The sequence below is a fragment of the Antechinus flavipes genome, chromosome 6 (assembly GCF_016432865.1).
Source record: "Antechinus flavipes isolate AdamAnt ecotype Samford, QLD, Australia chromosome 6, AdamAnt_v2, whole genome shotgun sequence".
In the NCBI taxonomy this organism is placed as follows: Eukaryota; Metazoa; Chordata; class Mammalia; order Dasyuromorphia; family Dasyuridae; genus Antechinus; species Antechinus flavipes.
The window spans coordinates 150482694-150505441 of NC_067403.1; the positions used below are offsets into that span (position 1 = coordinate 150482694).

A 22748-nucleotide genomic window follows, 5' to 3' on the forward strand; every position below is an offset into this window, starting at 1 on the left:
AGAGGATCAAATACACAGTTTGATGTAGAAATACATTAAACTCTATAGAGGAAAAAAAGCGGGATAAGGGAAAGTGACTATCATGAGAGAAAATACTAAGAAAGGTATAGTCAAAACAAAGAGCAAAAGAAACTTGAAGGGGAAAAGGAAAAGAGAGGGACAAGGAGGGGGAAAAGGAAAAACAAGGAATTACAAACTCAAGGGTGACTCTCAAGCTGTCTCTTCCAACAAATGAATAATGTACAAATAGTGGTAGTGGTATATGAATGTAATGCAGCATTATGGTGCCTTAAGAAATGTCAGAGATGATTTTAGGAGATCCTGGATACAATGAAGCAGAAATAGAATACTCTTTAAAGACAACAACATTGCAAAGAAAAACAATTTTGAAAGAAAGAAGATCCTGTGTATGTTCCTTGCGTATTATTCACCCATTCACCTGTTCACCTGATGTAGCAAAATAATCATCACTTCACTGGTTTTTCCCACTTCAGTCCATCTTCTACTCAACTGCCAGAGTGATCTTAAAAAGCACAGGTCTGACCATGTCACCCTTCTACTCAATAAACTCCACTAATTCCCTATTATTCCACAGGATCGAATATAATAAAACCTGTTTGGCCTTTAAATTCTTTCATAATGTGACACACCCCCCCCCTTATTCCACCCACCCTCAAACAATACCCTGCAATTCAAAAACCCTGGCCTTTCCCACCAACAAAGATACTCAAACAAGATCCTTCATTCCTTTCAGAGAGTTCTTATTCTTTACAACCATCCCTTCCACTTACTCCGAAAAAAATAGAATATCCTCCATGCCATTCCTCAAATTCTCCATTCTCCCAAGCTCCTCTTCATGGGGTAACCATCCCAAGACAAAAAATATTCTCCCTCCTATCTTCTTTAAGACTCAGCTCAATTCCTACCTTCATCAAATGGCCTTTTTCCTGATTTCCTGGTTCCTGCTCCTGCATGGCTCCATTGATAACCTAAGATTACTTTGCATTTACTCTACATAATTTTAACTATACATCTTGTGTTCTCATGGTCATTTCCATTAGAATGAATGTGTACTCCTGGAAGACAGGAATCCAGCCTTTCCCTTTTTGTGTATTTAATACATATTAAGTATTAGGCCATATATTAAGACATAATTAATTAACACATAAGATGGTTCTCCTAAGCCACCAGCCCAAATAAATCTTCCAGAGAAACTCTGAAGAAGCCTATTACCTCACTGTCTGACATAAGGAAAAGAGAAGGCCACCATGTAGGTTTTGGTCAGTTTTACTTGTTACAAAAGAGTTGTTTTGTTTTGTTTTGTTTTTAACTTTTTTTCTCTCAATTTCTACTTGAATTTCTGAGAGGTTATAGAGAGATATATAAAAAGAAAGGCCACTACCAATTTTAATTGAACAAAAGCCAAAAGGAAGTAGTTCAAGGGAGAAAAAGTTTTGAAATGAACATGGGGCAGTATGAAATAGATTTAAGTTTCGTATAGAATTCTTTTTTCTTCAGTGTGGATAGAAATGCCTTAAGTGGAAAAATTTTTAATTAAAAAAAAAAATCAATGGAAATATAATGGGCAAAAATAGCCTGCAATACATAAGCACTGAAGAACTCCAAAGTAAAAATAAAGAATTGCTTTATATTCATTTGAAAACTGTGTTTATATTTTTCCCTGAATTGCTTTCTTTTGAATTAAATTAAATCCATTTGAATTAAAAATCCAATGAAAAACTTATAATTTTTCCCAAAGACGTACAGAATGTTCAATCATCAAAATGATGATTTTTCCAATTACCCTCTCAAGATGAGGTCCAAATACATTTGTGTCCAGGAACCCAAATCTTCTTCCTCCAGGAAATCAAAAATCTCTAATCAACACTCTTCTGATAACATAAATCTTTCCATGTGGATAACTTTATACTTTTTTATTTGCTTTCACCTATCACAAATCTTATTTGATCTAAACTTCTATCTTGCCTCATAAAAATTTAGCCTTACAAATAATAAAAATTTTAGATGAGTTTATTCAATACCAAGTAATGGCACACAGCAAAAAATAAAATTTAAAACAAATGGGTATGTAAAAGAGGGAAAAGGCAGTTTTTGCTCCAGCTAACAATGACCTAATCAAAATATCACAATATTTACTGCCTGGGGAGAACAGAAATATTGGGGAAGCTCTGCAGTAACTTAAAAATTAAGGCTGAAGGAGGAATATTAAGAAATGCATTGATTTATAATACAGTACCAGTTTTACTTTTCTTGTCTAAATTGTTAATAAATTAAAAAACTATGGTATATGTAGGATTTAAGAGTTCAAACTTCAAAAACTGAATAGTACAGTTGGCAAAAAATTCAACACAAATTTTGCAAATAAAAATACAAATCAAATTATCAATAAATATTGTTCTTGTAAAATCTGGGATATACCATTAAACTTAAAAATTATTTAGCAACACACAAATTATCTAAATACATTATTAAAACTACATCTCAGTTCTAATTCAAGTCCATAGAAATTTCCTAATGTCTTTAAATAGATCCTTTTGAGCAATATCAACTTTACTCCTAAAATTGGAGTATCATTTTATGCACATATCCTTTCCCATCTACTACCTACTTGATGCTTTAGCATTGACAAAAAAACCATATGTAACTAAAAGCTGATAAACCATATTTCCCTATTATTGCTTATGAAACCAGTAAATTAACAATGAAAGGTATAGAATTTGTTCCATATTCCACCTTAAGTTTTTTTTTTTTTTAACCTTTCTTTCAAATATAATTACCTGGTTAATTGCCACTATAATAGTCAAGTATTGAATTTAAATATACACAGCTAATTTTGGTTTTAAAGATTTCCTATTCACTTGTAACAATTTTTATGATTTTTTTTACAAGTTCTCTAAACAGTAGGAAATTATGCCAATTACTATTTATTTACAAAACACTGTAATCTTATTAAAATTTAATAGGCTAGCATAACTGGGGAATTTTTTTTATTTTTTCACATGAAACTGCAAATCTATTATGTGCAACTCGGCTTTTCCTTTTAAACATGTAGCTTTTTTTCCTTCTTTCCTCCCCTGGGTACAATTATATACATTGTGTGCATGCTCATGCTTGTGTCCATGCTAGATACATTTCTATTTATCAGTTCTTTCTCTGGATGCAGATAGCATCCAGATTTTATAAGTCTTTTGTAGTTAATATGGGCACATGAAATTATTCTTTACTTACAAATAATTTCTTTCTGCTTGTACTACCCCTTCACTGGCAAAGTATCATTTTCACCAATAAATATCAATTCTAGTCACATCAAATAGAATGGGGAAGGAACTAAAAATTTATTTTAAGACACAAAAATTTTGACCAATTATTAATGCGTGCTTTCTTAGGTTTATTTGGTCCCCAAATTCAGTGTTATTTCTTGGGTTTTTTCTTTATTATTTAAAATCATTTATATATAAGCCAGTAGAGTAACTTTAGAAATACAAATAACTGGATTTAAATATCCCAAATGTTAATATCAAATACCAACTTAATCAGAACTTGTAAAAAGTACCACCCAATACACATTCACTCAAATTAAGAAATATGAAGGAATTACATGTTGGGAGCAGAGAAATACATGAATTATAAACAGTTTATCATTCCAATAGTTCATTTGTAGAATACCAACAAATGCAGAAAAAGCCCTTGTCAGAAGATAGCACTCCTTAGGCTACTAACATTTTTTTTTTTTTAAGTAGGGTTATATAAAATGAATGTTAATAAGATGTGAGTGTTTTGTTAGACTGTATTCAAGTGATTTCTTTAGTATTAGGTACTCCAAATAAAGAACTCCCACAGCTAATACAGATTAGCCCTTCAAGGTTCCTTAATTTGAAATTGATTAGGGCAGAGAGATTAAGTGACTGGCCCAGGATCACAAAACCAATATGTCTAATTTGAATACAGGTCTCTTCCTTATTCCAGATCTATTCTATTCACTATCCTCAGTAGAATTTTGAAGACTGTCTAACCCAACCCCCTAAACTACCATTTAAAGGAGAAACACTAGAAGATTTTCCAAGAACATCAGAGATAAAGCAAAGATATCTATTACTATTATATTATTTCATATAATATTAGATAATATAAAGGAGGAATAAAGAAAGTATAGGCACAAAAACTTATTGACTACAAAACTGTTTATAATAATCAAGAAAAATTCAATGGCTTATTTTGCCAATATATTATTTTTAAATTACTAACTTTAAGAGTTAATATGCTAAAAAAAAATAAATAAATAAAAGTTAATATGCTATCAAATAATTAAAGGAATACTTTACAGGACAAAATAAAAAAAAATGAAGTGTCTAAGTGATCAGAAAAGCTACATGATTTTAATAGATATAAAATGTATTTTTTCAAAAAAAAAAATCAATGCAGCTAGAATAAATGAAGTTGCTGATTGAGAAAATTACAGCAAACATTCAAATCAATTCAAAAGGAATTGATTAAATAATGTTTGAAGATAAAAATACTTCAAAACATGAAGAGATCCTACTCTTAATGGGCCTACATTCTATTAGATGAAGGAAGAGAAGGAAAGAACAAGGGAAGACACAACATAAATATTAATAAGTAAATACAAAAAACATAAGCCAAACATTTGAACAAGTACTTATGTGCCAGGTGCTATACTAGGTGCTGTGACATAAACAAATGTGCAATTTCTGCCTTCATGAATCTACACAGTACATGTATGATGTCATGTACAAGAAAAAATAGAGGGAAATACCAGGAGCTAACAACTAGGTAATCAGGAAAGGCTGCATCTTGAGCAGTAACCAAAGAAAAGGAATGATTTCCAAAAATAATGCAAAGGATTAGAAATGGGAGATGAGATGATGTATATAAGGAATAGTAAAGTCGATATAAATACCTACAAAAATTAAACCAGGAAAGGGGACTGTGTGTGGAGGCATCCATTAGCAACCGGGGAAATCAGAAGCAGCCTATACAAGGGATAGAGGAAGAGATATGATGGACTATGGATAGAAAATAGGTGATCAGCTGGCTGGCAAATAAGAGTACATGGCAAGAGCAATGTAAAATCAGTATAAAAAGATAGCTTGGAGCCAGATTGTGAAAGACTTGGAAATGCCACAGAGATAAGGATTTGTATTTTATCCTAGATACAATCCGAGAGGCACTGAAACGTTTTGATCATAAGTAAATTTAGTCAGACCTGTCCTTTAAGAAAAGGCAATCAAGAGCACCAGCCCTGAAGTCAAGAGGATCTGAGTTCAAATCTGGCCTCAGACACTTAATACTTTCTAGCTGTGTGACTCTGGGCAAGTCACACAACCCCAATTGCCTCAGCAAAAAAAAGAAAAAGAAAAAAAAAGAAAATCAATGAAGCAGTTGTGTAGAGATTAATGATTTCTGCAGCAGAAAAGCCAAGAAGTGATAACTTAGTAACTAAAGGGGAGAGTAATATAAGCGATGTTTGTGGAAAAATGACAAGAAAAAAAAAGTTGGACATTCAGAATGAGAAAGAGTGAAGAGCAGAGAATGACTATGGTTTTAAGCCAAGGTATCTGGAAGAACTCTTGACATGACAAAGGGAAAGAGATGTTGAGAATGGAGAGATTAATAGTGTGTGAGGGGATAAATTAAATTTTGTATTATTGAAGCCTATGGGGGCATCTAAGACATGTTCAACAGAAGGTTTATGACAGGAGAATGATGCTCAGGAGAGTGATGAGAGCTAGATGTGTGACATGTGATACTAAACAGAATCCAAGCATCACCAATTTATAGAGCTGATACAAAACAAGGCAGCAAATTATCAATAATCATATAAATGACGCAAATCACTAACAGACTTGAATTGGATCAGATGAGCAAATTAGCTCAATTTGTGCAATTAACACCTTTCTTGCAACTAAAGAATCTTAAAGAACTGCTTACAACACACACACAGAGACAAACCTGGTTCCTGACCATGGTCACAGTTACTATATTATAATAATGTTAGGACTTGAATCCAGATCTTCCTGATTTGGGAGACCAGGTCTATATACACTATCAAAAATAAAGAACTAACTAACTAAATAAAGGTTTGGGAGTTTTATCACTTATACAAATAAAAGTGATATTGAAGGGATGATTAGAAAGACATGTCTTGGGGCAGCTAGGTGGCAATAGCACCATTCCTGAAGTCTGGAGGACCCGAGTTCAATCTGGCTTCAGACACTCAACACTTTCTAGCTGTGTGACCCTGGGCAAGTCACTTAACCCCAACTGCTTGGGAAGGAGGAGAGGGAGGAGATAGGAGACATGTCCTAAAGTAACATTGTTCAAGCTATTAAATGATTCAAGCAAATTTTTTTTTTTTTTGGTGGTACCATTTCCTTCTCTAGCTCATTTGACAGATGAGGAACAAAGGCAAACAAGGTTAAGTGACTTGCTTAAGGTCACACAGCTAGAAAGTACATGAGATATGAATTTCCAAAGCTGAGTTTTCCTGACTATTGGCCCAGCTCTCTACTTCACCATTTAGTTGCCCCTGTGAACTGGTCCAAATGTTCTGGAAGTCAATAGGAAAGCATAATAGAAAATTTACTAAACCGGAAGAACATCACACTATTCAAGATTTATCCCACTGCAGATCAAAGACAGAAGGAAAAGTACCATATACAGAGTATGTATGTAAAAACAGCAGTTTTACTTAGTAGCAAAGAAATGGAAACAAAAGAAGAATCCATGAACTGGGGAATTGTTAAACTGTGCATTTGAAGGCAGCTAGGTGGCACAGTATAAAGAGCAATGGACAAGGAATCAGAAGACCTAAGTTCAAATTCTGTCTCAGGCATTTATATGTACAAACACTTAGCAAATCACTTAACCTCTTAAATTAAGTGCCTCAGTTATCTGTAAGCCCAAATAATCATAATTATAGTACCTAATTGTAAGGATCAAATGAAAAAAATATTTGTAAAGCAATTCACAAACATTAAAGTACTAGATAAATGGTGTTATTATTTAATAGAATATTACCATTCTTTCAAGTAAGTATTTTGAAGTCCCAGAAACAGCAAGCAAGAAAGAAGGTAACACGACAAGATTTGAGGGGGGAAGGGGATTAGAAGACTTGGATTCAAATCCCTTCTCTATTTAAGTGACCTACTGCAAGTCACTTAAACTTGATAGGCTTCAATAGTTTCATTAATAAAACAGATATAAGAGTAAAACTGGAAGGACTCTGAGGACCTTCCATTTTTAATTTATTATCCCATGATAGCAAGTCTATTATAAAATGGATTATACCTAATTCAAAGTCACCTATTTTCATATAAATTTAACAGACTGGGTAGTTGGCTAAAATTTTCTATTTTGCACAAATCCAACACTTTAAAGATATGATTTCTCTTTATTCAACAGGTATTCCCTTTAATAATTTTATGATTAAAAAATCTGAATTTCCATATGCTGTTTTCTTTAAAATAAGAATGCCTGTTAAAAAACTTGCATAAAAGTATGACAATCAACCAACATCCACCCATAGTTAGAATTAAACTATGCATATATCCCCTAGTAAATAAACCTGTAGAAATTCTAAAGAGACTTTTCTAAATATTACCCCCCAAAATGAAGAGATCAAAGAAAAGCTTCTGTAAATAACAGGTTCACAGGATACTAACATAGTTAGGGCTGAAAACCACCTAAAGGAAGAAAATAATAGCCAATTCAACTCAAAATCAATTTAAAAATAACACATACCATTTTTAAGTTCCTTAACTGTACAAATCCCATCTGAGAAGTCCAAAGTTCTATTTACCAATCATTTATTAAGCACCTACAATGTATTATACCTTGTTAGGCACTTAGCATTTCAATCAAAAAGAACAATAAAAAATACATTCAATGGCTAATATTAAATATTGTTATATAAATTATTACATATCAATATATACTATTATACATGTTATACTATATATACTCATGTATATGTACTGTATTATATAATACAGTAATAAGAAAAAATCTCATAAGAAATATTAAATTCAAATAAATTTATAAGCTGTACCAGTAACATTTGGTTGTGGTGTAGGCTAAGAGGTAAGTAAAAGGATAAAAGATTAAGTTAATGTTTTTACCTCAAATAATTCATTCGACAGAAAATTCTCAAGAAGTGAGAAAATTAAGTGTTCTCTTTCCCCAAAGGAAAACTGAAAAATAAAAGTATCGCACATTCTGTGTTCATAGGGTAGATGTTCTTTGCCTCAGGAGAAGCTAAATCATGAAGAATACATTTTACATATGCATAAACTCCTAGCTTAAGACTTAATTATGATGAATGTCTCGAAGATTTCTATATAAAAGTTGTTTCCACTTAAAACATTATAACAAAGTTTTGATAACCTCTAACTAATGCTAAAGTTTTCAAATTACAATTTTGTATACAGAGATAAGGAACAGAGGTTATGGCTTAGGGAGCATTGTCACTAAACTAAATCAAAATAAATTGAAAGCAGAAGTGAACATATTTATTTGTAAATCTTTTTTAAAATTATTACCTGGCAGTTTGTGGAAAAGACTTTATGGTTTGAATTTAAGTTTAAAGCATATGAATCAGAATAAAGCAACTTCTATTTTAACGACACTTTGTTGGGTTATTAAATAAACTTTAAAATTATTTTCCAACAGTCAGTAATATATTAATACATCTGTTTCAAAGTTGAAGATATTATCAAACACACTGATATTCTGTAAACTCTAAACCAAAAGGTTACATATGTTTTAATGCCTGAATTTTCATAAGATTAAATGTAACAAAAGCAGTATCAAAATTCAAATGATTCATTATTTGGTGTAATCCAAATACATAGCAGCTTTTTAAATGCCTACTTGAAAAGAGAACAGGTAGAAAGAAGTCATGGTAATAAATGTTCCATTGTGAGACAATCAAGCTACCTGAATCAGTCTTTCACATGCAAGTTTTTCAAATTATAGTTCAGATAGAATGAAATAGAAATGAAATAATTTGCTTATAAAGTTCTATTCAGTTAAGCATTTTCTCAAAATTGGGTGTTTTACAGTGAACATTCTTTTAAAATTAAGTAATCCAAAAAGCCTGTAATAATTTAAAAGTAACAAACACTCCTCCTCCTCTCCAGAGTCAACAACTTCCTTTATCTGTAAATAATAACAGGGAAAAAAATTTTTTTAAAGTTTTTTTTTTTAAACGACTTTTGGGGGATCAACTAGTGGAGGAGCTCAATTCAAGGGACCCATAAACTTACTTGGGGAAAAAATACTTTTCACTAACAATAAAATTTAGCATTTACTTCAACTGTAAATTAAAAAAAACAAGACAAAACAAAAATCAACCACACTATTCTCAAAAAGGACCTATAGATTTCACCAGACTGTCAAACAGGTCCAAATGACAGAAAAAAGATTAAGAATTCTAGTTCTTAAAGGCTCTCCTGCAAATCATACCTTTTAACAAACATGCAAAACTGAGGCACAGAGAGTATTTTTTCCACTTAGAAACACGTGACTTTTTAAATATTTAAAAGCCCATAAATATGGGGAACAAAATAATTTAAATACATTTTTATACATATTCTGAATACTACACTACCCAAGTTTTAATATATATGCACATACACACACACACACATATATACATGTGTATACACACAATTACTTGCCAGGGTCTGAGGACTACCATCTAGATGTACACATGCAACAGAATCTTTCAAGAATTGATTAAATTTATTAAAAGGCCAAAGGATATTGTTCAGTGTCACAGAATGTTTCTCCAGAGTGCTAGACTCTCAATATATACTGAACAATGGTTCTCTGAATTAGTACTCTTTGTGTGATAACCAAAGCAATAGGTTAACTTTGAAAAGCACAAAATAAAATTCCTAAATATTAAAAATTCTTCATGGAATTACATTATTATTTTAAAAGTTACTTACTTTACTCAAGTAACTATTGCTACTAGTTTGGTTTCATGCAAAATCTTCTACAATGGATGCTACACCAAGTCCAATTTGAATATGCAAATATATTTGAAATATTTGGCTTTGTGAAGAAGTAAAATTCTTCTATTTTTCCTTTGTAAAGCCTCAAGAGTTCTAATTATACTCATTAATCCTTGATCAAAAATCACCAACGTCATTTAGCAATTAATACTACTCAAAAAACCTATTTTATACAGGCCTGGGGGAAATATTATTAAAGTCCAGAATAAAGTAATAACAACAGGAAAAGCACTGAATTTGTAGTTGAGTACCTAAATGAAAACCTTGGCTCAGACATATTAGAAGACATCTTTTTAACCTCTCTGGACCCCAGTTTTCCCATATAAAAAAATGATTTAATTTTACATATACGTGTGTATTAAAAAATAAAGCAACTGTAATGTTAGTACAAAGGCTGGATAAGAGGTTTTCTTCAATCACAAGAAAACCAGTATATTCAATGATAAAAAGCATTTTTCACGACAGAAATTTATGGTCCCTATAGAAAGAACACAACTCTGGGGTGGGGACTAGGCAAGTATTCCTCAACATGGAGGAAACTTGATACCTGGAAAGGAAAAAAGTTCTGAAGGAATTATTAAGCTTTTAAATTATTTACTATAAAACTGATAATTCAGTTCAATTATCACTTAAGTGCTTTAGCGTCTCGATGTTATATGGATTTAAAACTGCCACGTAGGGGCTTTAAGAGGTTTCAGCCAATAGGGCAGATGGCAAGCTCCACATTGTGACACAAGTTTCAATCTTTCTTGGGGGGGTGGGGGAGAGTAGGGGAAGAATGCAGTATTTTATTTCCTACCCTAGATTAGTTCTCACAATCTAAAATGGGGCCTGACTGAAATTGATTTGGGAGAAGAGGGAGGGACTAAGATTGAATAGGAACAGGCAAGAAATAAAAGACCCAGTTTTATAAGAAGTTCCGCCCTCCCCAGCCCAAAAGGGCAAATTTCCCAATCCATCTGGACTCCGAGGAATCGAGGATTCCGTCCTCCTTCCCACTCCTCCCAAGGCATGCGCAATGCGCAGAACGGGGGCAAGGATGAATGAATGGAGGGCAGTCGAAACCCCGAAGCTTAAGCCGGCCCCGGCAGCACGTCAAGTAGGCCCAGTAGGGTCAGCGACTGCCTCCCCCCCTTCTCTATAGCTCCTCTGTGACAGCCCGGGCCAACGCTGAGGGGCAAAGATAATGTGTTACTGGGAGTCCCCGCTCTCACGTTCTCCTTTCCCCCAAAAAGGTAGTTTCGCGAAACGCGATTAGGAGCCGCTCCCTCCTCCTCGCCCCCCCACTCCAGTCCTCGGCCCCACGCGCCGCCAACCCCGGCCGGCGGCTCTCGCGCGCTCCCCGAGTCCTGGCGCCCGCCCCTTCTCCCGGCGGCCGGCGCGGTCCAGGCCATCCGCGCGTGCCGCCGCCCTCCCCACCAACCCCCGACATCTCGCGGATACCCAGCGCAAGCCCCGACAGTAGCTAGTGGCCGGCTTCCCCGAAGCCCTGCCACCAACCTCCCACTTCATCTCGACCCCCGTCACAAGCGAGCTTCATGCGCTCGTCCCTAGCCCGCCAACCCCGATTAGAGACCCGATCTCGCCGCCGCCGCCCCCTAGCTTGGGCCCCCAGCCCCACGTCCCACAACTTCCCCACCCGGGCCCTAGCCGTACCCCTCCCCCCCCCCGCCCATCCGGGCACCTCGCGCTCCCACCACCGCGGCCTCCCCGCCGCCCCTCCCCCACCTCTCCTCTCGTCTCGCCAGCCCCCACTAGAATGTGTGCGCTACACGCCGCCGCCGCCGCCGCCACCTCCCGGCGCCCCCAGCCGCCGCCGCCACCAGGGGGTCAGCACCCGACAGAGGGGGAGGGGGTGGCGAGGATTTGCGTGCGCGCTGGGAGCGCCGTCCCGCGGAGTCTCCCGGGCCCCAGGGGAACCGGGCGCGGGGACCCGGTAGGGGGTGGGGGGGCCGAAGGCAACACTCACCGGTTCCACAGTCGCCATCTTAGATCGATCTGATCAGACAACCGCTCCTGAAGGGGGGGTGAGAGTAAAAAAATGAAATTCAAACCGGATTGGCCGGTCGCCCCCCACGTGACGAACGTGTCCGTTTGGCCCGGGCAGCGCCTGCGCAAGGTGGCGGGTGCGTGGGTAACCGAGGGCTTCTGGGAAGTGGAGTCTTTTTTTTTTTTTTTTTTCTCTCCCTTCCCTCCCCTCCCCTCCTCTCCAGTGAGGAGGAAGGCTGGGAAGAGAAGGGCTGATCACGTGGCTACGGAAACGGTGCGGCGCTGCGCTGCGGGCGGGTGAGTGGGGCTAGGAAGGTGAGGCAGGGGTGGGGCTCGGTCCGGCTGCGAAAATGAGACTGCTGCGGGAGGGGGTTTCCTCCGTCTTGCGTTCTTCCTCTGCCTCACAGCTGCCCGTGCGCCACCGGCCCCCGGCTCCCCCGGCTTCCCATCGTCCCCGTGGGCTCAGCTCACAGGAAGAAACCTCATTGGCTGGGCGCCTCTGCAAGGCTCCCTGGGGCCGCCTTCACTTGGAGTCGTTCGTTCCTCCCGCCACCCTGGTCCTCACTGCCGCCTTCATTCTCTTTTTTTATTTATTAGTGAACTGAAAGAAGCAGCGGGGACGTGCGGCCGGCGCGGCGCGGGGCGGGCGCGACTAGCGCCGGCGCCTCCCGGCCATGCCTGCGCGGGGGCGGGGACGACCTGCCCTGAGCGGGCTCTAGCAGCGGGGACGGCAGTCGGGCTTCGGAGGCCCGTAGCTCGGTGCTCGCAGTCCGGCCGCGTCAGGCGCCTGAGGTCAGTCCCCCCCCCCGGAGCAGCACCCGGCGGCCCTGGTCACCCAGCGCCGGACTGACGGCCCGGGGTGGCGGGGCCTGGCTAACAATGACCCCGGACCTTGACTCACGCTCCTTCGGCGAGTGACTGCCTTGCAGGGACCTCCGCTTTTTCACCGCCTGTGGCCCAAAGATGACTTACCTCACAAGGGCGCGCGGCGGCCCGGCCGGTCCCAGCGGGTCCCAGGCTGTGAGGAGCCCCCGGCCGGAGAAATGCCGCCTCCGAGGAAGCAGCCGCGGCCGCTCGAGAAAGCGCCTGGGGCCTCGCCCCTGCTGCTTTGTTAAACTACCTGTTGGATTTTTTTTCCCTCTTTTTGTTGACTATGTAATCATGAATTTCCCTAATAATTAAAAAAAAAAAAAAAAAAGGTTTCAACGCCTAATCTCCCCCTCCCCCCAGGTAAGTTCACCTTCCGCAAAAGGTTAATTTCAGTGAAATAGATTGTGAGGTTTTAAAGAATGTTGGCAACTTGAAATATGCCCACAACCCCAGGTTAATCTCATCCTTCATCCCCTCCCCCTGGCTGATAACTTTCGGTACCTATAATTTTCCAGGTTGGTGCTATTGCACATGGTCTGTTTATTAATAAAACAGGCAGAGAAAAAGAAATCTAACGTGCTACCAAGAGGGCCTTTTGAGGAACAACCCTCCTCACCACTATTTCCCATGCTTTTAAGAATGTTGTCTCAGAAAATTATAAACTATAGTATATACCTGTCTGCTGTTACTGAAGCTGATGTCCAAGGCTGTGTCATATACCTATTGTTGAGTGCATAATGGAAGTTGAATTGGCTTACACATAATTGGGGCTTTCCATGAGCCCCAAAGTCATAATCTTTTAATATATGGATTGACCTTGAGTGTCAAAGGTAATATATCAAGCTTCGATTTTGTACAGATATATTACACAAAGTTTGTGAGAAAATAAAAAGATTATTGTTGGTATGAGATACCATTCTTGTTTAAAATGTTCAAAGCAGTAACTTTTGATTTTAACTGATGCTTTCTTTTTGATAGAATCAGACTATCTTCTTGCAAAACACATAAGGCTATAGACTTAATACCAGACTTTATTGTAGGAACCAGAGGAAGATTCTGAAGCAAAAATGGAAATTTTCTACTGCCCACAAAATTTAACACAGTTGATGTAATAAAGCTTTTTACAAAGACTTTGGTGTTAATCACATCCTTTATTGAATCCAGATCCTCTTTCCATGGGGGAGAGGGGGAGAAGAGGGGAACCAATTCTTGACAAAAAGATCAGTTTCTAGTCACTCCAGCATCTTCCTGGTATTTACATATAGATATAGATATATATAGCAAGCTCTTTACAGCAGGATTTATTAAATTTGAGTATTTTCTTGAACGTATTTTTAGTTTCATCTTTAGTATATTTAAAGTAATTTCAGTGGATTATAAAGTTTGTCAAAAAGCAGTCAATACCTGTTTCTTTTGTTCCCATAGTAGCATCTTATCTCAGAAAGATTGGCTATTAAATACATATGTTGATTTATCAATTCTTTTTTGACACCTCCAGACAAAACCAAGGTCATAAAGGTTATATTCCTAGTTACCTTGACTTAAATGTTTACAATTTGATGGACTGTATCTGCTACTGCGTTGCTCTTTAAAGATACTGCTTATTTTGAAAGTAATTTACAAAAATTTCCTAAGGGAATATCCTGCATTTCTTACTAAATCTTTTTTACTTAACTGAGTCCTCTTATATAACAGTTATGAACAATTTCAGAAACATAATAGACCAGATAGAATGTTGAAGCTGAAAGGAATCTTAAGATTATTTGCCTAGCTTAGTTTCCTAATTTATTTCAAACATCTTAAAATTCATCTAGAAGGGGAAGGAGTGACCCCAAAGAGTCATCATGGCATCATCAAAAACAGGTCATGCCAAACTAAGCTCATTTCCTTTTTTTAATCAAGGTTATTAAGCTATTAAAATGGGGTAGTGTGGTAGCTATAGTTTATGTAGGTTTTAACAAAGGATTTGGCATGCTATTCTTAGGGAAAAAGAGAGATGTAAGCTATATGACAAAGAATTTATAGTTGGTTAATGGCTGAACCCAAGGAGTCAGCATTAATGGCTTTATGTCATCTTAGGAGGAAATCTTCAGTGGTATGCCCCAAGGATTTCATCAGCAGGTTGGCATGTTTGTCAAATAAATGGCTGACCCACAGATGGTAAGGATAACTAACTGGGACTGGTTGTTATTCAGTATTCCAAAACACTTGGATGGGCTTAGAACACTGGGTTGAATCTTAATAAATGTGAAGTCCAACATGTGTAGAAAAAAAATACAAATAGAATATATAGGGAGGTGTGATCAAGCAGTACTTCATGTAGGGAGAGGGGGAGGGGAAACTAGGGAATTTATATTTAACTGGAAATTCAATTAATAGGATTTAACTCAGGACATAACCCAGCCAAGAAGTGAAATCATTCTTGAGAGATGTATGGCAAAAAACGCATGAATAAGTAGATAATTGTCTCACTGTTTTCTGCCTTGTTAAGATATCTATAGGGCATATTCTGGGTATGACATTTTAGGAAGGATATAGGATAAGGTCAAACATAAGAGCTGGGAGATAGATGGAGATGAATTAGTCTTATTTTACAAATGAAGACCAGAGAGAAATGACTCCTAACATCACAGGGAATAATAACCAGCAGAGTTAAGAGTTGTACCCAGGATCTCTTGGCAGTCTTTTTTCACCTTTTATCATTGTATCTGCATTAAACTATTGAAGGATTGGAAAAAGGGCAGCTTAAAATAGTAAAAATCATTTGAAAAATATCTTCTTGGAAAAGAGAAGATAGTATATGGCAACTATCATATAGAAGGTTTAAATTTGTTCTGAGAATTGGGAGCAGTGCATGGGTATTGTAAAAAAGGTTAGGTTTTTATACAGAAAAACTTCTGACAATGAGAGCTAACCAAAAGTGTAAAGAACTGCTTTGGGAGATAAAAATTCATTATTCCTGTTTTCCCCCACCTTAACCTGAGGACTGCAAACAAAATTTGAATGGCCCCCAGTCAGATATGTTCTACAAGGGATTTTTTAAAAATTCTGATATAGGTTAGATTAGTGGTGACTAAGGTTTAAGAACATTCCAGTGGCTTTGAATTCAACAAATAAGTACTTAACAAATGACACATGCATTATCCTAAGCAGTGACAAGAAACAAAATGTTAACTTCACTTGAAAATCTATTCATTTAGAGACAGTCCATTTGAGAGTTATAGGGAGATGTACTCATTGGCTCTCTAGCCCAACTCACATACCAAAGAACTCAACATTAATTAAATAAAAATAGAATGATTTGGGAGAGAACACTTAGTAATTAGAGGTCTCAGAAAAGGTTTTTGCATAACAAAAGATACCAGACCGGAGGAGGAATGCTATTCTAACTTGCCCAAAGGCTTAAGAACAGACCTGGGACATAAAGTTTGGAGTAGAATTGGGCAGAGTTTATAAAGGGAGAGTAACATGAAATAAGGCTGGGGAGAGGGAGGAGAGAGAGGTTATATAGCTTAGCAGAAAAAGCTAGAGTAGCCTCTTGTACTGAAGTATTGAAGATCATAGAGCAGGAAAGAAACAGATTAGATTGCAGGAAGATTACTTTCGCTATCTATGGGGTGAATATATTGAAAAGGAGGAAGACTGACTAGGAGACCAAAAAGGAGCCTGTTGTAATAATACATTAGACAGGAATTGAAGTCCTGAATGAGATTCATGGCCATGTTAAGTGAAAAGATGGAACAGAATCAAGGAATGTGACAGAGGAGTCAGAAGAGTCATGGATGACTGAAGTGATTACAAACATTTTGGTGACCTCAACAAAAAGAAGTCTGGAGGAGGAAGAGTTTAAAAGAAAATGTTAAAAGATTAGAATTCTAAACTATTTTTGACAGTTATTTGCCCAAACACTTAGGAATTTTCTTGAGATAGGTTGAAGAGAAATATACTCTGATTTAAAACTTTTTAACCTAGGAAATACAATTTGAATATACACATTTTTCTTTAATCATGCTTATACTACAGTATATTCAGCAAGTCATAGAATTTCAGAAACATGAAAGGAATCCCCACTAAAACATATCCAAGAAGGAAGTCATGCAGCCCTTACTGGAAGATGTGCAGTGATGGTCACCTTCAGAGACAACCCATTCTACTTTTAGACAGCTAATTGTCAGAAAATCTTTCCTAACATCGTCTTTATTGGCATCTTTCCAATTTTCACCTACTGCTCCTGATTTGAGACTGAAACCAAATGATAAATTTGATACCTCTGGTTACTTGACAGCCCTTCAGATACTTGAACAGCTATCATATCTCAAATCTTCCAGGCCAGATAATCCCCCATTTCCTTCAACTAACCCTCATATAATAAGAACATAAATTTTTCACCATTCTGGCTATCTTCATTTTGACACTCTCCTGCTTCATGACCAGAACCAACTAAAATATTACGGTTGATGTCTGAGTTAAGTAGAACTACTAGTACCTTTATTCCTGGAAGCTGTGCCTTCCTTAATTGACTATTATATCACATAAGTTTGCAGGCCAAATTTAAATAGAATGCCACCTATGTATTCTAGTTATTGATAAACACACACACACACACACACACACATATATATAAAATTACACAGCACAAAACCAAAACTACCCCTGGAGTATTTCACTGGATACCTTCTGCTGTACTCTTTCCATCCATCCAATCAGTTTTTAATTCTTCTCATTGTAGTATAGTTTATTTCAAATTTCTCTCTCTTATCCATAAGAATAATGTTAGATGTTTTATCAAAAGTTTTGCTATAGATCTAGGTAAGCTGCACATAAAATTTAAGAGCACTTCATCTTGTATGGAAATGGGGTTAGTGTTTTCTTGATAAAGCCATCATAATAAATCACTTTCTAAATATTTGATAACTATCTCTTTAATGATCCTTTCAAGAATTTTCCCAGGAAATTTGATGTCAAGCTCATTAGCCAATAGTTTACATATATCTTTTTGAAAAGTGGGATGCTTACTCTTCTACACTTTTGAAGGACTTTTCCCATTTTTCATCTTTCATATATATCACTGGTAGTGACTGCTCACTAGTCACATCTGCCAGATGGATGTGGTTCATTTGGGACAGGTTCTTTGAATTTATGTGCAAGATGCAGTTCTTACTCTCCTTATTTTGTGGGTCAGCTCCTTATAAGTCATTTTCTATAATTTCCAGTGCAAGCATTATTCTTCCTAGCACTAAAAACAAAATCAGAATGGAATATTTCTCCTTCCTCTTATGTGTTAGCACTTCATGCATCCTAAGCAAAAGTTCTGTTTTTAGTCTCTTTTTCCAATATAGTTTTGAAAAAAAGAAAAGGAAAAAAATGAGTCGTCCTTAGCAGTTTCACTAGCTCATTTTTAGCTTCAGCATTTTTTCCAGGCAGTGTTACACACTCCTGTACCTGTCCTTGTTTCCATCTTTTGTACATTTCTTATTTAAGTCTTAAGTTGCTTGGTGAGTTTCCTGTGCATCCACCTGTCTCTTGAGATATCCCATTCTTTTTTCTCTGGAATTTATTTCCTTTGTATCTTTTGAATTTTATTCTTAAGCATTTCTTATTCTACCTAGTAGTAGCATTTTGCTACATGGAATATTATGTTTCCTCTGAATCCTTTGAAATCTGCTTTCCCAGAACCTTGGGGTTCCTGCCAGACTGTCCAGATTTCTTCTTCTTCATAATCTGGTAAGGAGTGATCATTTTCCTTCTTGAGGGTTTCCATTAATGATTGAAGCCTTGGGTTTCAATACTGGCCTTATTCTTGGTTTTTGTCATTTTAAAATAGAAGAAAATCTTCCATGTTTGAATTATTCCCTTTGGTATTTGATTTGAGTGTATAACCTTTGTTAGGTGAATGTATGTTGAACTCTTATAGGCACTCTCTGATGCTTTCCACTTAAATCCATCTGTACCAAAGTGGCTTTTTTTTCCCTTTTTGGCTGAGGCAATTGGGGTTAAATGACTTGCCCAGGGCCACACAAGCTAAGACATGTTAAGTGTCTGAGGTCAATTTTGAACTCACGTCCTTCTGATTTCAGGCCTGGTGCTCTATCCACTGCGCCACCTCGCTTCTCCCAAGTGGCTTTCTTAAAGTACAGGTGGGATAACATCATCTATACATTAAATCCTTATTAACATAAAATTTGACATTTAAAGTTTTTCTCAACTAGGCACCTTCTTGCATTTTCAAGCTTATGTGACTTTCCTCCCTGATAGTCTGAAATCCAGCCACACTGTATGTATTTTCTGCATAGGATTCCCCCTCTCTTTTCCCCTGCTTTTACTCGGCCTGGCTTCCCTCTCCACCCTTCCTTCCACTCCTTAGGATTCCGGGACTGGAAGTCCGCTTCTACACGAAACCTTTCCAGTTCATGGACTTTCTTCGCATACCGCCCCCTCGTGGCTTGCTGGGTCCAGTCGTTGGCCTCTCCGATTGAGCTCCAGCAAGTACTGTTTGGCCCAAAACAAACATCTAATAAATGCTTGCTGGCTTACTAACATCAAGAAGAAAAACTCGTTTGGATTTGTCTTTTTCAATTGAGAACTAAAAACATTTCACATAATCTCTCGACTAGGGTGGCCGCTCTCCAGAAAGATTGAAAGTGAAAATGCGCAAGCGCAGGACTGCAGCGGCAGTACGCTCGCGTGCAGAGCTGAAAGCCGTAAAGGACTTCTTTATGTACGTCCTGGCTGTGAACAGAGCCGTAAAGCACGTCTCTGCACGCCGGCTGAGGAAGCGGTGGGCTGGCGAGCCGGAGAGCGTGGTAGTCGGATCTCCGCTCAGACTAGGCCTGGCAGAGGGCATAACCTAATGTGGGCGGCCTGACAGACTGACCGAGGAGACCGCCATCGCTCGTGGACCTTCCCACTGTGAGTGACTAGATCTCCGTGTGCCTCGGCCTCGGCGGCACTCTCGCCTTTCCGCCTCTCCCGCGCTCCTTAACCAGAATCCGACCCGCGTGTGACCATGTTTAAGAAATTTGACGAAAAAGAAAACGTGTCCAACTGCATCCAGCTGAAGACGTCAGTCATCAAAGGCATCAAGAACCAGTTGCTCGATCAGTTCCCGGGCATCGAGCCGTGGCTCAACCAGATCATGCCTAAGAAGGACCCGGTCAAGATCGTGCGCTGCCATGAGCACATCGAGATCCTCACAGTCAACGGGGAGCTGCTCTTCTTCCGACAGCGGGAGGGCCCCTTCTACCCGACTCTGCGGCTGCTACACAAATACCCCTTCATTCTGCCGCACCAGCGAGTAGATAAAGGCGCCATCAAATTCGTACTCAGCGGGGCGAACATCATGTGTCCCGGCCTTACCTCTCCGGGGGCCCAGCTGTACCCCGCGGCCGCGGACACGGTAGTGGCCATCATGGCTGAGGGCAAGCAGCACGCCCTCTGCGTGGGAGTCATGAAGATGTCTGCGGAAGACATCGAGAGAGTCAACAAAGGGATTGGTATTGAAAATATTCATTATTTAAATGATGGCCTTTGGCACATGAAGACGTATAAGTAAGCTGCCAGGGAGATGTACTTAGCCTGAACCTTATACGTTCTTCTCTTACCAGTGACTCAAGTAAAAATTAATGTTCTATGTCTTTATTGAATAAATTAGATGCTTAAAAAATTAATAAATAAGATCTGTTAATACAGCAGAAGAATACCTGTATTTTAATCCTTCCTGGTTGGCTAAGAAATGTTATAGAATCAAGGAGAGCTATGAGGGGCTGTTGCAGATCATACAGGTCACGACTTTTTTCATATGAGAAAAGTGAGGCTCTGAAAGAATGTGCCTTGCCTAGAATTACACAAATACTCTCTGTGGCAGTTTGATGGGGAAGTTGTGTGACTGACCCTGGGTAAATCACTTGTCTGTCTGCCTCCATTTCTTCATCTGAACAACAGGGATGATAAGCAGAGGGTTGTCTGTGAAGATGAAATGGGATAACTTTGCAGCTTTGCCAACCTTAAAGTGCTGTTTTATTTCCGCCCGTGGAAAGAGTGAAGATCTTGCCCTCTGACTCTAAATCCAGTGTTCCTTTTATTGCAACAAGCTGTTTACCTTGTAATTCATTTTTTACCGTAGAGATAAAAGTTAATGTTTCTGATGTCAAATCTGAATTTTGAATTTAATTATTACTGATAAAATATGAATTTGCTCTCAAGTATTTTTATGTTGTCAATAGTCTTGTTGTGAAATTGGCAAGAGATCCATCGAAATACTGGTAAAATATCTCACATACCTATATAGGTTTTTGTTAAGCATCAGTTATGGGTGTTAGCAGGGCTGTAGTGTTGAAAAAAGATATGGTTGTCCATAAGACCTTTCCTTAGCCTCTTGAAGCTTACATTCTAATGAGAAGACAAGAATAGGTGTTTAAGTAGCAATGCATGGAAATAAATGTTTAAATCTCATGTAATATAAGTGCTCCAGGAATATATGAAAAGAGATCAGTATAGAGGCAGTTAGTTGTTTTAGTGGATAGAGCACAACTCTGAAATCAGGAGGACCTGAATTCAAATCTGGCCTGAGACACACTTAACATGTCCTAGCTGTGTGACCCTGGGCAAGTCGGCAAAAAAAAAGATCAGTATAAATTAGACTCTACTTTGAAGAAATGCACTCACAAAGGTATTTGGACTTGATTTGAACCTTGAAGAATGAATGCTATATGGATGGGGAAGTAAAGACATTCTGGAGTTCCAATAAAGACAGGAACTTCAAAAGCAGAAATTTGGTATACAATTTCAGAATAGAAACTGATAGATAAATATATACACATATATATGTGCCTATGTGTGTGTATATAAATATATGTATGTGAATATTATGTGGTATATATACATTAAGTATTATATGTAATATTTTTTGCTGCTGTTAAGAATCAGCCCAGGAAATATCACTGCAGGAAAGCAGTTCCAAAGGTTTGCTATTTAATTAAGACAACTCTTGAGATACCACTGCACATCTCTCAGATTGGCTCAGATGACAGGAAAAGACAAGGATGAATGTTGGAGGGGATGTGGGAAAACTGGGACACTAATATATTGTTGGTGGAGTTGTGAATGGATCCAGCCATTCTGGAGAGCAGAGAACTATATTCAAAAAATTTTTGCTATTTAAAACTTTTTCTTTTACTAAGCAATCTTTCAGAATAATCTAGATTTCTGTGAAACACAAACTCAACTCAGATTTGGCTCTGTGATCTAAAAATCTAGGGGTATTTTTTTCCCCAGCAATGCAGATTATAATTTATCCTGAATGACTCTTGACCATATACTCCCATAATTTCACTGCAGAGCACAATCTCCTATCTCCCTCTCTTTTGACAGTTTGAAGATACTAATAGAGTTAATGGTCTGTCCAATAAATACTTGCTCAAATATGATCACCCCATCTTTATTTGATCTTAAAATCATAGAATTAAGACTGGAAGGAGCCTTAGAGATCATCAAATCTAGGTCCTTTTAGAAGAAACATTCTCAAAGAGACTATGTAACTTTTGTAGGATCACACAGCTGGTAATTATCGGAGGTAGGATCTGGGCCCAGTCTTCCTACACCATGTTACCTTAAATCATTTTCTTGGGTGAAGGCCCATCACACCTCCATTATCTTTTGAGTAGATTTTAATATTGTTTCTTCAGAATGTATCATGTTCCATGACTTGCAGCCATACCACACCAGGAGAATATTAATATTAAAAGGATGGGTTTTTGCTTCAGGGAGAAGTTTTATGTCCTTAAAAGAACTTTGCATCTTCCCAAAACTAATTTAAACAGTTCTCTTTACCTT

At 38.0% G+C, this 22748-nt stretch overlaps 2 protein-coding genes across 3 annotated transcripts in view; one reads left to right on the forward strand and one right to left on the reverse strand.

Annotated features, from left to right (window-relative positions):
- The window catches only part of EIF4E (eukaryotic translation initiation factor 4E), a 45539-nt gene extending 31507 nt beyond the window's left edge, over nucleotides 1-14032 (reverse strand). Inside the window, exon 1 of one of the 2 annotated variants that reach the window (XM_051966489.1) lies at nucleotides 12028-14032. In XM_051966489.1, the coding sequence (XP_051822449.1) occupies nucleotides 12028-12045 (18 nt within the window). In that variant the 5' untranslated portion in view covers nucleotides 12046-14032. Of the gene's footprint in view, nucleotides 1-8159; nucleotides 8271-12027 lie in introns of those variants that run through there. The other variant, XM_051966488.1, reaches the window with a different exon arrangement.
- A 5624-nt stretch (nucleotides 14033-19656) lies between these two features.
- On the forward strand, nucleotides 19657-21121 carry LOC127541250 (malignant T-cell-amplified sequence 1). The gene has a single exon (XM_051966492.1). It carries the CDS (start codon nucleotides 19924-19926, stop codon nucleotides 20467-20469), a length of 546 nt encoding a protein of 181 aa, XP_051822452.1. The 5' UTR covers nucleotides 19657-19923; the 3' UTR covers nucleotides 20470-21121.
- The last annotated feature ends 1627 nt before the right edge of the window (nucleotides 21122-22748 follow it).

Bases quoted from the DNA above. Each gene is read 5' to 3' on its own strand.
- LOC127541250 (XM_051966492.1), top strand. From the start codon at position 19,924: ATGTTTAAGAAATTTGACGAAAAAGAAAACGTGTCCAACTGCATCCAG.